At 38.2% G+C, this 16878-nt stretch overlaps 1 protein-coding gene across 3 annotated transcripts in view; it reads right to left on the bottom strand.

The window, feature by feature from the left end:
- Positions 1-16878, bottom strand: part of Sos1 (SOS Ras/Rac guanine nucleotide exchange factor 1) — a 117748-nt gene that overhangs the window by 16590 nt on the left and 84280 nt on the right. For all 3 annotated transcript variants that reach the window (XM_048353084.1, XM_048353086.1, XM_048353085.1), the window contains exons 15-18: positions 15241-15360; positions 10013-10175; positions 9495-9612; positions 108-280 (exon numbers count right to left, since the gene is read on the bottom strand). In XM_048353084.1, coding sequence (XP_048209041.1) covers positions 108-280; positions 9495-9612; positions 10013-10175; positions 15241-15360 — 574 coding nt within the window. The remainder of the gene's footprint in view (positions 1-107; positions 281-9494; positions 9613-10012; positions 10176-15240; positions 15361-16878) is intronic.

Genomic DNA, 16878 nt, shown 5'->3' with positions numbered 1-16878 from the left:
TTTAATTTTATTTTTTTCCTCTACAAAATCAGCTCTTTTTTCCTCTACAAAACCAGGCACTTCACTAACTTAATCAGAAATATGTACGCTCACAAAATTCCACTTACTTTGATATCTGATTCTACTCGTAAACAGTAAGGCTGGTTTTGGTACTGCTGGATTTCTCCTGTTATTTCTGCTACTTTCCTCCTTTTGCTAAAGTTTATGAGCTCTTTTCCATGTCTTTTTAGGACCTCGGGGTTGCCTTCTTCTGTTTTCAAGATATTAGTGAGATAAATTCCTAAAAGATATATAATGAAATTATTTCAGGGATAAGGAGGGAAAATCAAGTTTTTTTTCTTTCTCATTAAGTATGGGTCTATAAACTGTAGCCAGTCACTATAACCAAAGAATCAAATCTCAGCTTTTGTGCTATGAAAAGTAACCTCAAGAAATATTAGACTTCTAAGTATCAAATTCTTCTACGAAAGACTTAAATCTTACAAATATCCAGGAAAAGGGAAGTAGTAGATTTTTCAAGAAGAGTGATCAACTTTATATACTCTTCAAATCACTGTTACTTGATTTAAGTGACATATTTGTCACTGATGATGCATATTTTTGGCACCAAAAAAAATCAGTTAAATTGAGAAGATCATGTTTTTTTTCTTATTCAGTTACTGATCCCAAGAGGTTAAGATTTGCATTTCAGAAGTAGTTCTGTTTGTACAGGCTTACTTGTGGAAATGAGAGATATGCAAACCTATCCAACACAGGACTGTAAATATTTTATGTACATTCTGATCTTCAGCACTTCTAGATTTAGTGGCAACCTGATAATTGAGCTCCTGTTCCCCCATTACTACAAGTTGGACACTGGAAGAGGAGAAGAATAAACAAAAAAATCGGGCATTTTAGCTCTTTATCCAGCACTCTGGTGCCAGGAGCACTCTAGATTCCTTTCCTTTCTAGCACAAAAATTCTGGAGCCAGCTATGCTGCACTCTACTTGTGTGATGTGTGCAAATTGCTTAGTTTCTCTGTGCCTCAGTTATTTATATGCAAAACAAAAGGATTGCCATGAAAAATAAATGAGTGAATTAACACAGGTATAGAATAGAGAGTAACAAACACAAGCACTAATTAGCTATTGTTGCAACTGTTAACACTTTTATTTTATCCTTCTCCATTCTCTTATCCTTTTGCCTTTTCCACCCAAAGTACTGACTACTGCTTTGGAGAAAACCAAGGTGTGGAAACCTAAGTTCATTCACTAATACAAATGTACTGAGTTTTTGTTATATGTCAAGTACTGCATTAGGTACTGCAAATACAAAGATGAACAACAACAACAAAAATCCACAATACAGTCCCTGACCTCAAGGAGTCCAGAGCTTTGAACATGGGCCACTATGGTACAATTTGGTAAGTGCTATATTAGGAGATGCCATGTTAGAAGTAATGCATAAGATGCTATTAGGGTACAAAGGAGGGGGCCATATCCTGCCTTCAGCTGAGAGGATTAGAAAAAGCAACACAAATGAGGTGATGCTTAGATCTTTTATTCACTCAAAAAAGTGAATATAAATTTAATGTGTAGAGTAAGATATACTGCAAAGCAAAGCAGCAAGGTGATAATCTGTGATAAAATCTGAAAGGCATAGAGCATGTTGTTTGATATGGCTAGACTGTATAAGTTTAGTATGTAGAGTGACAGGATATGAGAACAGACATGGGCAGGACAATGGTTCTAAATACTTCTGTGGTAGAGGCATATTCTTAAATAACAGAATTTTTGCCACATCCTTGAAAATATTACATAATCCAAATCAATGATAAAAATGTGATTAATACCAATGCCTGTTAGGTTTTAAAAAGTTATTTGTCTGATTCAGTACTAAGGTCACTTCTTAATGATACATTCATAGGACAGTCACTGTGTGTTCTAGTAAGTCATGGGTGTTTTTACTTTCCTCTAGTTATAGTCTCATCTACACAAATTACATACATAATGTTGAATGGGGATCAGCCTGACAGGCATGCCCAGAAGAGTGTGCATATTTAATGGCAGTCCAAATTAACTTTCTGTATCAGTTACAAATGATGACCCCTCCATGCAGAGGAGTAGAAGCACCTAGACTGGTCTTGAAATGTCTCTTGTTAAAGACACTTAACTTTGATCCAGGAGACAAGTGAAGATTAGAAACGTCTTTGCATTCTAGCATTACTAGATTTACTGAAAGCCAAAGAAGAGCAGTTAAACGTAGGCTGTCCAGAGTCAACTAGGGTAGCTAGTGAGATGGTGAAGGCTGCCAAGTGACATGTAGATAGTGGTGGGTATAAATAGGAGGTAGAACTCAAGAACTTAACTGGTTTGGGCAGGAGGTAAGAACGATAGGAAGGAGGATTCTAAGATTTGTGCTTGAGTGATGGGTGATACATAGATGTGTGCACAGATTTGTGCTTCAGTGAATGGGTGAATAAGAATTACAGTGAGATGAAAGAAGACTAAAGAATAAAACAGTAACCCGATTAAGGATACAAATATAGAAGGAGTTTTTCATATAGAGACAAAATGGAATTTCGAAACAACAATAATGTATATTCTATCTCTTGGGTCAGATAAGAAACATAAAAAGCCATCTTGTCAATTCTGGGAACTGAAAAGGTTTACCTTAAGAACAGCAAACATCCTCCTAGAATAGCAGGACAAACCAGGGACAGTTTCAGAAAAAACTGGCTTAGAAGAGCAGAGGCTTATGAGCAGAAAAGATTAAGGGCCAGCAGTTAGGCTGCCTTCTGAGTACTATCAAACTACACATTTGTATTTACTCACTATATCACGCAGCTCACCTTAAAATGCTTTAGCAAATCATAATATTTCTTTTTTATCTAACACATTACAGAAATGAATTGTTGGCTTAAAGATCTGACAGGTTTTTACAGTTCAGATGATATGAATTCAATATCCACCAGTCTGGGCTACCAGTAGTAGAGACTGAGTCCAACCAAAAGATTCTGAGGTTTCTTTTCATCTATGCATATCAGAGACTACACTGGAAGAATAATATGAGAAACAACTGTAAGCTTTTTTAGTTCCTAGTACTTAGTAGTTTCTTTAGAAACATGTCACAGATGGGAGGAAGTGAATAGGCATCTCCTTCCTCTCTGGATCCCTTCTCAGATCTCTTGTATGAACTGGTACTAGAGACCACTCCAAAGATGATGTATTTAGTAAAAATTACTAAGTGTAATTTTTTAACAGAAAAAGCAATGAACTCAGTGTGATGGTATGTGCCTATGATTCTACCTAGGAGGCTGAGGCAAGAGAATCTCAAGTTTGAAGCTAGCCTGGGCGGGGCACAAAGACAGAAAGAGAAAGGAAGAGAAAGAGAGGAGGATGGGGAGGGGAAGGAGAGAAGGAGAGGAAAACAGTAGAATACAGTAACTTTAAAGTGACATTTAAAAAAAAATCAAGTCAGAAGAAGAAGCACAGAATTGGAAGAACATAGAGTAAACAAATGCAGCAATGGTACTCACTGGACACTATGTTGAAAATGAACTATACAACTTGTGGGTGAGTGGGAGGGAAAAAACTGGGAGTGAGGAAAGGGGTGAGACATTGTACAAAAGGAAATGTACTCTTTATTTGACTTACTTAACTGTAACCCCTCTGTACATAACTTTTTTTTTTTTTTTTTTTGCCAGTCCTGGGGCTTGAACTCAGGGCCAGGGCACTGTTCTTAAGCTTCTTTTGCTCAAGGCTAGCACTTTACCACTTGAGCCACAGTGCCACTTAAGGCTTTTTCTGTTTATGAGGGAATCAAACCTAGGTCTTCACGCATGCTAGGCAAGTACTCTACCACTAAGCCATATTATATTCCCAGCCCTGTACTTTTAATTAAATTTTAAAAATCAGGCTGGGGATATGGCCTAGTGGCAAGAGTGCCTGCCTCATATACATGAGGCCCTGGGTTCGATTCCCCAGCACCACATATACAGAAAACGGCCAGAAGTGGTGCTGTGGCTCAAGTGGCAGAGTGCTAGCCTTGAGCAAAAAGAAGCCAGGGACAGTGCTCAGGCCCTGAGTCCAAGCCCCAGGACTGGCAAAAAAAAAAAAAAAATTTAAAAATCAAGTCAGAAGTAGAGTGTTGGTGGCTCATGCCTGTAGTTCTAGCTACTCAGGAGCTAAGATCTGAGGCTCACAGTTCAAAGCCAGCCTGGGCATGACAGTCTGTGAGACTCATCTCCAATTACCTACTGAAAAGCTAGACATGGAGGTGTAGCTCAGGTGGCAGAGTGCTAGCCTTGAGCAAAAGAAGCTCAAGAACAGCACTCATACCCTGAGTTCAAGCCTTAGAAACAGCACCAATACAAAACATTTTTTTGGGTAGATATAACAGTTAGTGTTTTTAGGGTCTGGGAATATGGCCTAGTGGTAAAGTGTTCGCCTTGTATACATGAAGCCCTGGGTTCGATTCCTCAGCACCACATAAATTAGAAAAAAAGCTGGAAGTGGTGCTGTGGCTCAAGAGGTAGAGTGTTAGCCTTGAGCAAAAAGAAGCCGGGGGGGGGGGGGGGGGGGAGAGGGGAAGAAGCCAGGGACAGTGCTCAGGCCCTGAGTCAATGCCCCAGGATTGGCAAACAAAAACAAAAACAAATAAGTTAGTGTTTTTAAATAATGAACTCAATTAAGTCTGTAGCAAGAAAAGAATACTTAACATGATCAAACATTTAATCAAGCAAGTAGCAAAATTATAATTATAGCTTTTTACCTGTTAAAGCTACATTTGCAAGTATGAGTGTGTGTGTGTGTGTGTGTGTGTGTGTGTGTGTGTGTGTGTGTGTACTGGGTATAAAACCTAGGGCCTGAGTCATACGAAACGAGCACTCTACCACTGAGCTACATCCTCTCTTCAGTCCTTAAAAAAAAACAAAAAAAACAAAAACAAGCTGCTTAGTCTGTTTTTGGTTGGCCATGTGGCTTGACCTCAGGGCCTGGGTGCTGTCCCTGAGCTGAGCTCTTTTGCTCAAGGCTAAAAATGATTATTCTTACCAAATTATTTTATTTTTATTTTTTGGTGGGTTCAAACTCAGGGCCTTGCTTTTGCTACTCTACCACTTGAGCTACACTGTAATCCCTTTTGTTATTATTATTTTTTGAACAAGGTCTCAAATTATGCCTAGGTTTGCCCAGGGTAGTGACTTTCCTGTGTATGCTTTCTGTGTAGCTAGGATGACATGTATACCACCAGGCTCAGCTTTTCACTGGCTAAGATGGAATCTCTTTGACGTTTTTTGCTGAGGCTGACCTTGAACTGCAATCCTCCCCATCTCTGCCTCTTGAGCAGCTAGGAGTGCAGGCATAAACTACTGTATTTAGTCCAGGCCCTGAGTTCAAGCCCCAGGACTGGATAAAAGAGACACTAGATTATTTGTTGACATATTAAATATTTAGGAAATTTAAGGACATTAAAATTGTTACTAGTATTAAGATGGACTAAATGAATACCATCCATCCTAAAACAAAGTACCCAGAAAAATTATAAGGAGCAGTACTAAACATCATAGAGCACATACCAAATGAACTATATGGATGGGGAGGAGGGATTTTCTTCAAATTTCCCCAAATTATAAATTTCATTTGGAAAAATGAAGTTGTCATAGAAAATGCTGAAGAAACATTCAAGAACCAATTATAGAGCAGGTTTCTCTGCCTTGGCATTACTGACCTTTTGGACTAGACCTTTTTCTTTTTTTCTTTGATAGGGGGAAGGAGGACCTGTGCATTGTAGTATGTTGTCAACATTCCTATCTTCTATTCATTGCATACCTATAGCACCATGCCAATTAAGATAATAAAAGCTATCACCTGTTAAATGTTCCCTGGGAGGCAAAAGTTGTCCCTGATGAAAATCAGAATTATAAAATGGCAATCATTAAAATTGTGGCACTAGTGTAAGAAATCAGTGAGGGGAGACAATACAATCAGTATATTGAAGGAGTCACATATATAAATGGGGAAAATAGGAACTTTTCTTTCTTTTTTTTTTTTTTGGTACTGGGGATCGAACCCAGGACGTTGTACTTGCTAGGCAAGTGCTTTGCCACTGAGCTACATCCCAACCTGAAAATAGGAACTTTTCAATGTACCTTTTTCAACAAATAATGAGACATCATTTTGGTAAGAGTTAAATATAATATGAAACTCATCACAAAACACTAGAGGATAATATGATTCAATATTAAATTATTAGAGTAGCCAAATATAGAAATACTGAAGATAGACAGATTATAGATTTACAACTAGTATGTGCCAACTAATAAAAACTAAAAAGCAGGGTGGTAAGAGTATCTACAGCAGATATGAAAAAGACCACAGATAAGATGGAATATAATTATCAAAGCAAATGGGTAAAAAAATATCTACAGGGAACAGACTATAAATTATAATAAATAGGGAATAGCTTATCTGATTTTGGTACCCTGGGTACTGTATACATGTTTATCTGAATTAGGGATGGGAAGGCGAACAACAAAATGATGAGACAAAAGACAAAGGGTGAATCAATGCAACAGTGATGCTCACAAGACAATATGTTGGACATGAACTGTACAATATGGGGGATGGGACTGGGGGTGGAGGGAAAGTGGGAGAAAAATGAGGGAGGGGGTAACAAGTTTGACAAGAAATATACTCACTACCTTACATATGTAACTGTAACCCCTTTGTATATCACCTTGACAGTAAAATTAAAATTTAAAAAGAGCCCCCCACAAAAAAAAACAAACCCCAAATAGACAACAGGTTATTTTTTTTAATCTGAGAAAATATGTTGAAGTACCTAAAGTTGGAAATAATGAGATGATATACATTTGATGGCATTGTAAGTGAACATAAACCTTTCAGAAAACAACTTGAAAATATGTAATATGAGTTTAAGCCAGGTGCCAGTGGCTCATGCCTATAATCTTAGCTACTCAGGAGGCTGAGATCAGAGGATCACTATTTGAAGTCAGTTCAGATAGGAAAGTCCATGCAATTTATCTCCAATAAACTCCAAGAAAAGCTGAAATGGGGCTGTGGCTCAAGTGGCAGAACTAGCCTTGAGCAAACCAAGCTCAGGGATGGCACCCAGATCCTGAGGTCCTGAGATCAAGCCTCGAGACTGGAAAAACAAACAAATAAATAGTTTAAAAATTAAGTTTGGCACTGATGGCTCAAACCTATAATCCTAGCTACTCAGGAAGCTGAGATCTGAGACTCAAAGTTCAAAGCCAGCCCAGGCAGGAAAATCTATGAGACTCTAATCTCCAATTAACTGCCAAAAAGCTAAAAGCAAAGCTACGGTTCAAGTGGAAGAGTGCCAGCCTTAAGCAAAAGAACTCAGCAAGAGTGCCCAGGCCCTGAGATCAAGCCCCAGGACTAGTACACAAGAAATAACTATAATATAATAAAATAAAAATGGTTGCGGGCTGGGGATATAGCCTAGTGGCAAGAGTGCCTGCCTCGGATACACGAGGCCCTAGGTTCGATTCCCCAGCACCACATATATACAGAAAACGGCCAGAAGCGGCGCTGTGGCTCAAGTGGCGGAGTGCTAGCCTTGAGCAGGAAGAAGCCAGGGATGGAGCTCAGGCCCCTGAGTCCAAGGCCCAGGACTGGCCAAAAAAAACAAACAAACAAACAAAAAAAATGGTTGCAATTGGTTATAAGTCTTAGACTTATTAACTGCAGAAAATATAGAAAAAATAGAGTTAAAGGAGAGAAGAAAATCTGCCAAACACTAAAAACATTACGTAAAAGATTGTGATCACAGTTTCTATTCAGAGGAAGGCTCATTGACCATATACACAAGCAAAGAAAGAAGCCAGAGTATGAGACAGTGAAGATGTGAAATACAGCAAGTAAATTCAAGGAAGATAAAAGTATATTCTTCCCCTGACACAAAACAGGGAGGGGAAGAAGTAGGTGAAGAGAATTAAACTTTGATGTGTTGAAGGTGTGGGCCCAAAGGCATACACACTATGATTCTTTTTTTGGTTGGCTGAGGGGCTTGAATCAGGACCTGGGTGCTGTCCCTATGCTCTGTTTGCTTAAGGCTAGTAGCACTCTACCACTATGAACCACAGATCCACTTCTACTTTTCTGTGGTTTATTGAAGATAAGAGTCTCATGGTTTTCCTGCTGTGGCTGGCTTTGCACTATGATCCTCAGATCTCAGCCAGCTGAGTAGCTAGGATTACAGGCATGAGCCACCAGAGCTCGGCTATACTATGATTTTTTTTTTGCTAGTCCTGGGCCTTGGACTCAGGGCCTGAGCACTGTCCCTGGCTTCTTTTAGCTCAAGGCTAGCACTATGCCACTTGAGCCACAGTGCCACTTCTACTTTCTGTATATGTGGTGCTGGGGAATTGAACCCAAGGCTTCATGTATAACGAGGCAAGCACTCTTGCCATTAGGCCATATCCCCAGCTACTATGATTTTTAATCATGTGAAATTCTTTTTATTTTTAATGATTAGTTATTAATATTGAAGAGTGTGCATAATGTGTCTTCTATTCTGGTTTATCAGAATTTGAAAGACCTCTATAAATATATAACTAAGTATTATATAATATCAAATGGTTACCAAAAATAAAATTAGAAAGTGCGATGTATAGACAGGCTGCTTACCCCTTATCTGCTACTGGGGTCAGAAGTGTTATGGGCTGAAAGCATGGCTCAAGTAGTAGAGCGCCTGCCTGACAAACACAAGGCCCTGAGCTTTTTGGCCCAGTACCACCAAAAAAAAAAAAAAAAAAAAAGCAGGGAGAGAAGATGCATTTTCAATTTGCTGGATTTGGAACGTTTGTGTATAATGAAATGTCTTGGGCATGAGACCTACGTGTAAGAATAAAACTCACTTATCTATCATATAAATCTTAAACACACAGCCTAAGACTATAAAGTAGTCAAACATAGAGATATGTAACCCAGGCTGGTACTGACCTCCTAACCCTCCATTTGAAGAGCTTGCTCTCTGATTGTAATCCTTAACCTGCAAAAGGTGGAATTTTCATTTCAAAAAGCTTCAGACAGGCTGGGAATGTGGTTTAGTGGCAGAGTGCTTGCCTAGCATGCACAAAGCCCTGGGTTCGATTCCTCAGCACCACATAAACAGAAATAGTTGGAAGTGGTGCTGTGGCTCAAGTGGTAAGAGTGCCAGCCTTGTGCAAAAAGAAGCCAGGGACAGTGCTTAGGCCCTGAGGCCAACCCTGAGGAGTGGCAAAAAACAAAACAAAACAAAAAGCTTCAGATTTTATACTGGATTTTCAAGTTGGGATGTTAAACTTGGACTTGTATTTGGCTTTATCTTTAAGTCCAAATAGAGAAAAACTGAGGGGATTCAGACACTAAATATTTATTAAGTAACTATTTTCTGCTCGTATATTACACATCTATAAGCTCAGTTAATAAAATGAATGTTGTTTTTTACCCATTAGCAGAAAAAAATTCCAGGAAGAAATACTTACCAAAGAAAGGCACACATGGTGGGTTAATAGACCTGAGTTTTGCTAAATATTTCTTATAATGATCTTCACTCAGTTCATGAGCTTCTTCTAAGATTTTCTTTTGCCGACTTGGTATTTGCTATAAGAAGGAAAAATTAACTTTTGGAGGCTATAGTTCACAAAGGAATCACAGATCATGCTAAAATATGCTAGATTAATCATTAAAGCCCAAACATAAAATGTAAGTTTGACTTTAAGAATGCAAAAAATATTAAAACAACAATACTTAATTATGTATGACACATCATTATACGAGCATATCATCGAACATTTCATACATTATTAATTAAGTACTGGACATCTTTTAAAAAGTTAGAATCTGTGAATACATTTTGATAGAATAATCTTAAAAAGAACAATCAACTCATAACAAAGTATAGATAATTCCATCTTGTAATCTACTATTGAAAAGATAGATGAGATACATAATTTATAATATACAATGGGAACTCATTTTTAAAACCTATGTACACACCTACCTCAAATGTGTGGTCTAGTCTGTAAACAGGTGAGGAATTCATAGCACTCACAACTTCAAGGACACCATTGAAGTTATTCAGCTCTTGAAAGACTTGTAGAATCTCAATTATTCGACTCATTACTGCTACTCTTTCTTCTAAATTTTCAGTTTCTACAATACATCTGGGAATTAAAAAGAATTAAAAGAGGTTCTCAGTGAAGTACTGGTTTTCAAATCTTGCACAATAAGTACAATAATCTAGGGTATAAGGACTGGGTATTATGTGATTACTGGAAACACACAGCTACAGTGATGAATGGATAGTCAGGTGTAATTGACTTCTATTTTCACCACAATTAAAAATAAAACAATACCTAGTTGGATGCCGGTGACTCACTCCTATCTCCTAGCTACTGAGGAGGTTGAGATCTGAGGATCACAGTTCAAAGCCAGCCCAGGCAAGAAAGTCCATGAGACTCTTATCTCCAATTAACCATCAGAAAAACAGAAGTGGTGCTGTGGCCCAAAGTGGAAGAGCGCTAGCCTTTAACTGAAGAGCTCAGGGACAGTGCCCAGGCCCAGAGTTTAAGCCCCAAGATCAACAAAATAAATACATAAATAAAATAAAACAAAACAACAGCTGGGGATGTAGTAGAGTACTTGCTAATAGTATGCATGAGAGGCGTTGGTTTCAATCTCCAGTATTAAACACACAAAAATAAAGTGAGAAAAATATAAATATTACCTAAAATGAAAAAAATGAATGAACAATAATGAAATAAGGCATTTTATACTGATAATCCTTGGAAACTATATGAAATATATTTATTACAGAGTACATCTTATGCTATTAGTAAAATATATATAGTATGTGCTATATAATATCTATTATACTATATATATTTATCTTCTAGCATAATTTAAAAGTATGCTATATTCAAAAATGAAATGACTTAGCATTTACTCTCTACTTCTAGTATTTGAAATTAAACTTGGTTTATTGTCAAAAATAATATGTTCATGTCTACAGTATTAGTGAGATGTTTACAAATACTCTGGCTATCAAGGTAATTGGACAATTAAAAACATGAAACAAAGTATACTTTATATATCTTTTATTTAATTAACTGCTTCCATTGTTGTTAACTAGGGTTTCAAACTAAGATCCCCTGTGTAGCTTTTAACTATAATTTCATTGGGTACCTCAGGCTATGAATCACTGTGGCAAGTGAATATGAACCATTAACATGGAAAAAGCCTGTTAAAAAGCAGCACAAAAAATGAAAGTGAGGCTCTAGTATAGTGATGCACACCTGTAACCCCAGCTACTTGGGAAGTATAGGTCAGAAGATCACAGTCTGAGGCTGGTCCTGGGAAAAACTGTACTTTAAAAAAAAGAAGAGTCTGTTCCAGATTGCAGCAGCCAAGAATAGCTATGTCCATGCTGGGCTCTCCTCTCTGGAGGAAAGGGACTTCAGAAATGTTCATCCTATTTCTACTTGCTGAACCTAAGTCCTGGCAGGGTACAGTTAAGAAATTGGAACTCTTTTTCTTTCTTTCTTTTTTTTTATGGGCTTGAAACTCAGGGTCTGTGTGCTATCCCTTAATTTTCCCACTCAAGACAAGCATTCTACCATTTGGTCCACAGTTACATTTCTGGCTTTTTGGTAGTTAACTGGCAATAAGAGTCTCACTGACCTTCCTGCCCAGACCGGCTTTGAGCCACAATCCTCAGATCTCAGCCTCCTGAGTAGCTAGGCTTACAGGCGTGAGCCACTAGCCCCCAGCAAGAACTCTCTTCTTTTGCCCAGCTTCACCTATGGTATGGGGACTACCTGGGATTGAGTGCCAAGAATGCAGAAAATAGCCCTTGGTCTAGTTCCTAAGACAGTTCCCTGTCAAAAGAGGGCAGCTTAAGAGGACCTGGAGCTAAATACACCTTCAATTCTCCCAAGAGTCTCTCTGAACCTCCAACCTAGCACTAGGTTTCCCAAGAAAGAATGTCATTTAGAAGTTTGTCACTGTCTCCTGTCCTGGAGCCCTGTTTCAAACATAAAACTGCTAATGTCTTGTCATTTCCAATGTGCAAAGTTTAAAACTAAAGGTACACTAAGGAACAGGGAAGATTGTGGTGAGAGGCAGCAGGAGTAGATTTGCGATATAAGGAAAATACAGCCTCAGCTGTGGGCTGGCTAGTGTGCAGAGAGCTGAGAGGAATCCTCCTGGTGTTAAAACAAATATTTAACAAAGAATTCAGTAGTCATTCCTTCTAAAAATGCCACAACTTGAATGGATTAATATGCATTGCAATTTATACCACAAGGGTTGTTGAAACAACAACTAGTGGCATTCAACAGTAAAATGTGTGTGGTACCATTATCTTCCTAGAGTCAACATAGGAATGTTAGGAATGTTCAAATCTAGTTTCCTGAATAAAGCGCCAGCTTATTAACCCTTTGTGTGGTAGAGAGTAGAAGAGAAAGAGAGGAATGAAGGAGGTGGAAGAGGAAAATTAGAGACAGACAAACAGATGGACAGATGAACAGACCAACAGACTGGCAGGCAGGCAGGCAGGCAGGCGGGCAGAATAGGCTTCACTAAAATGATCCAGCTAGTTACTGAACAAATAAGCAAATAATAGCAACAACAAACCCTAGAAGGAAAGGAGTAGTATTCGGAACTGCTACAATATAGTCTTAAAATTCCAACAAAAAGATGGCAAAACATGCAAAGAAATAATAAAGCATGATCCATAGAATGGAAGAAAAGCTGGAACAGAAACTGGAAGTGAAAAGTGAGCAGATGTCAGAATTAATAAAAATGTTTTCAAAATACTATAAAAAGAACTATAAAGGATAGCATGACAAAGAAGGAAGGAATGATTACAATATGCATCAGAAACCTGGCCCTGGTGGCTCATACCCATAAGCATAGCTACTCAGTAGGCTGAGATCTGAGATTTGTGGTTCCATGCTAGCCTGGGTAGTAAAGACCCAATTAAGTACCAAAACCTTGGAAAAAGAACTGTGGCTCAAGTGGTAGAGTGCTAGCCTTGAGCAAAAAAGCTCAGGGACAGCACTCAGGCCCTGAGTTCAAGCTCCAGGTCTGGCACAAAGAGAGAAAGAGGTAGAGAGGTAGAGAGAGAGAGAGAGAGAGAGAGAGAGAGAGAGAGAGAGAGAGAGAGAGAGAGAGAGACTGAAGGAGAGACACACAGAGAAAAAGAGAGAGAAACAGTATCTTTAATGCAACAGAAGTTATTTTAAGACATCAAATTTGGAAAAAGTGCATTGACAGAAATGAACAACTAGAGGGGCTCAAGAATAGATCTGTGTTAACAGAAGAAAAATTATAAAGCTATCATCCACAAATGAAAGTGAAAGACAGATTTTCTCAGATAAACAAAAATACTCAGTTGCTAGTTGACCCACTGTATAAAAGAGAGTAAAGGAAGTTCTCTTCTGGCTGAAAACAAGTGACTCCAGATAGTAATTTGAATCCACAAAAATAACACCCAATAAAGATAGTTGTGGAATTATAAAAGATACTACAAATGCATTTCTTTTTCATTTATTCTCTTAGCTGATTTACAAAGCAACTGTATAAAACAATGAATAGGTATATTGTAATACCATAAAGAGAGAAAAGAACTGGGTACCAAACTCATGCATGGATTCAAAGCTACTATAAAGCTGAGATCTGAGATGGAAAGGATTGCCCTGTGAGGTCCAGGCATACAAGTAGGACCCCTTTTCAACCAATAGCTTGGTGGTACATGGTTGTCATCCCAGCTTTGTGGGAGACAGAGATAAGGAGGATGGGGGTTCTAGGCCAGCGACAAGCAGAAATGTTTGCATGACTCCATCTTAATAGAAGCTGATTGTTATGGTGCACTTGTCATCCCACTTTTTTATGACAGAAAGTCTTAAAATAGGGTACCTCTTGGCAGGAAACAAGGACCCGCCTCCATCTCAAAAGTTATCAGTCAATGCTGGGTGCTGGTGGCTCACTCTTGTAATCCTACTCAGAAGGCTGAGATCTGAGCATTGTAGTTCAAAGCCAGCCAGGGCAGGAAAGTTTGTGAGACTCTTATCACCAATTAACCACCACAAAACCAGAAGTGGTGCTGTGGCTCAAAGTAGAAGAGCACTAACCTTGAGCTGAAGAGCTCAGGGACAGCGCCCAGGCCCAGTGTTCAAACCTCATGATCAACAACAACAACAAAAAAAAGTTACCAGTCAAAAAAAAAAAAAAAAAAAAGGAATGGAGCTGGGGTGCCAGTGGCTCATGGCTGTAATCCTAGCTACTTAGGAGGCTGAGATTTCTGGATTGCAGTTCGAAGCCCTCCCAGGCAGCAAAGTCTGTGAGACTCTTATCAGCAATTAGCCACCAAAAAAGTCAGAAATGGAGCTGTAGCTCAAGTGGAAGAGCACTAGGTTTGAGCACAAACAGCTCAGGAATAGAACCTAGGCCCTGAGTTCAAGCTCCAGAATTGGCACACCAAAAAGGAGAGAGAGGTGTGATGGAAGGTATAGCTCAAAAGTAGAATGCCTGCCTAGCAAGCATTTGGTCCTTAGTTCAAATTTCAGAATCAAATAAAAGGGAGATGGGGAGACAAAATAAGCATGAGTAATATTTCCATATATTACTGGAATTAAGCTACTATAAATCTGAAGTTTATTCTAATAAGATATAGATGGTGGGTCTGGGGTATAGCTCAGTGATAAAGGCTTGCAGGCCTCCAAGACTGGGTTTAATCAGCACCACAAAGAAAAAAAAAGGTCGGGGGGGGGGCGGGGGAGTACAGTATGGTAAACTGTAAAAAAAAAAAAAAAAAAGAAAAAAAGAAAGAAAGTCTTAAATATAAGCAAGTCTTAAATATAATTAAAAAAACTTTAATTGCATTAGAAAAAAATAGTCATGGGGCTGGGAATGCGGGTGGCTTAGTGGTAAAGTGCTTACCTAGCATGCATGAAACCCTGGTTTCAATTCCTCGGCACTGTATAAACAGAAAAAGCTGGAAGTGGCTCAAGTGGTAGTGGTACAGTGCTAGCCTTGAGCAAAAAAAAGCTCAGGGACAGTGCCTAGGCCCTGAGTTCAAGTTCCGGGGCTGGCCAAAAAAAAAGTCATTCAAAGTAAAAGAAAGGAAAATGGAAGAACAAAGAGACACATAGCACCTAGAAAGAAAATTGTGCCACAATTCTTAACATAAATTACTGTTATAAATATGCATATGTCAAGAATACTTACTTTTCAAACCAGAGAGTGAGATTCGTGGTGTGTCGAATCATTTTCAGAAGGTTAGGAGAATTAATTTCTTTGTCTTCTTTTGTCCATACACTTCCAACTAATTCTGATGGCTGCACAGCTCTAAAATCAACAGAAAATGTTACCATACTTTCCCCTCTAATATAATATTTTATTACATAAATTTTCCTTTCACCAACTGAAAGGCTTACGAAAATATAGTATACAAAATTATAATTATGCATCTTTTCTATAGCTTTTTTTAAAAAAAGTTCAGATTTTTACGTTTTCCTAACACTTTATAAATACATATTTAATATCTAGCAATTACTTCAAAGAGGGTATAATCACTAAAAATCATCATTGTCTTTTTTGTCTAATGGAAAGGGGGAAAAAAGCCTACTCCAAGCCGGGCACAGTGGCTCATAACTGTAATGCTAGCTACTCAGAAGACTTAAGACTGAGAGGATTGCAAAGGCTGGCTCAAGCAAAAAGTGTGGAAGACCCCATATCACCAACAAAAAGCTGGAGTGGTAGTATACCCAGCTACACTGGAGGTACAAATAGGAGGATCTCAGTCCAGGCTGGCATGGGCAAGAAAGTAAGACCCTATTTGAAAAAATAAAATCAAAAGTGGCTAGAGACATGGCTTAAGTGGTAGAATGCCTAGCAAACACAAGGTCCTGAGTTCAAACGCCAGCACCAAAAATAAAAAATAAAAATTCCTGTTTGGTCTAAGTGAACTGAACACCTCATGGGGGGGAAGGGAAAAGGGGAGGAGGGAGGGGGGTATGAGGGACGAGGTAACAAACAGTACAAGTAATGTATCCAATGCCTAACGAATGAAACTGTAACCTCTCTGTACATCAGTTTGATAACAAAAATTTGAAAAAAAAAATAGGAGAATTAAAAAAATAATAATAACAAAAAATAAAAATTCCCAAAACACACAAAAAAACAAAAAACCATGAAGAGTCCTGAAAAGTAAATAAAAGATGTTAATATCAAAATTTGGGGGAAAGTGGGAGAAGGGCTATAAATTTTGTTTTTTTTTCTTATTTAGTTATTAAAAAGTAATTTTGTTTGAGATTTTAAGTAGAATTTAAAGTTAGAAGCACAGTTCTTGAGTCAGTAGAATAATGATATACAATAGTAAACTGAAAGGGTCATGACTTAAACTAGCAGTAACTAACAATTACTGAACTTGTACTAGGTGCTAACAAGCCATACACATATCAACTATTTTAAGAAGAGGCTAAACAAAATGAACTCCAAGAGACGGAAACAGGAGGATTTTATTGTTGTTGTTATGTTTAATGTACTAGGTGAATTTCCTTTGGCATACCTCCTGTGGTCAATATATGATTTTGGTACACTGGATATTGTATATATGCTTATAAAATGAGGGAGGGTGTAACAAATAAGACAAGAAATATACTCACTACATTATTATGTAACTGTAACACACCCTCTGTACATCACCTTGTCAATAAAATTTAATTAAAAACAATCTCAATAGAGCCTCAGAAATCAGTATGATCTTTAGTCTCACTTAGTCTTCAGGAAACTCCTAAGAAGCAGGAAAAGGCTACAAAGGAGGTTAAAGCTGCCAGTAACTGGTAAAGCCAGAATTTGAGCCTA

This window comes from Perognathus longimembris, chromosome 8 (genome assembly GCF_023159225.1).
Source record: "Perognathus longimembris pacificus isolate PPM17 chromosome 8, ASM2315922v1, whole genome shotgun sequence".
Lineage (NCBI taxonomy): Eukaryota > Metazoa > Chordata > Mammalia > Rodentia > Heteromyidae > Perognathus > Perognathus longimembris.
This window is presented reverse-complemented; position numbering and strand designations above follow the sequence as displayed.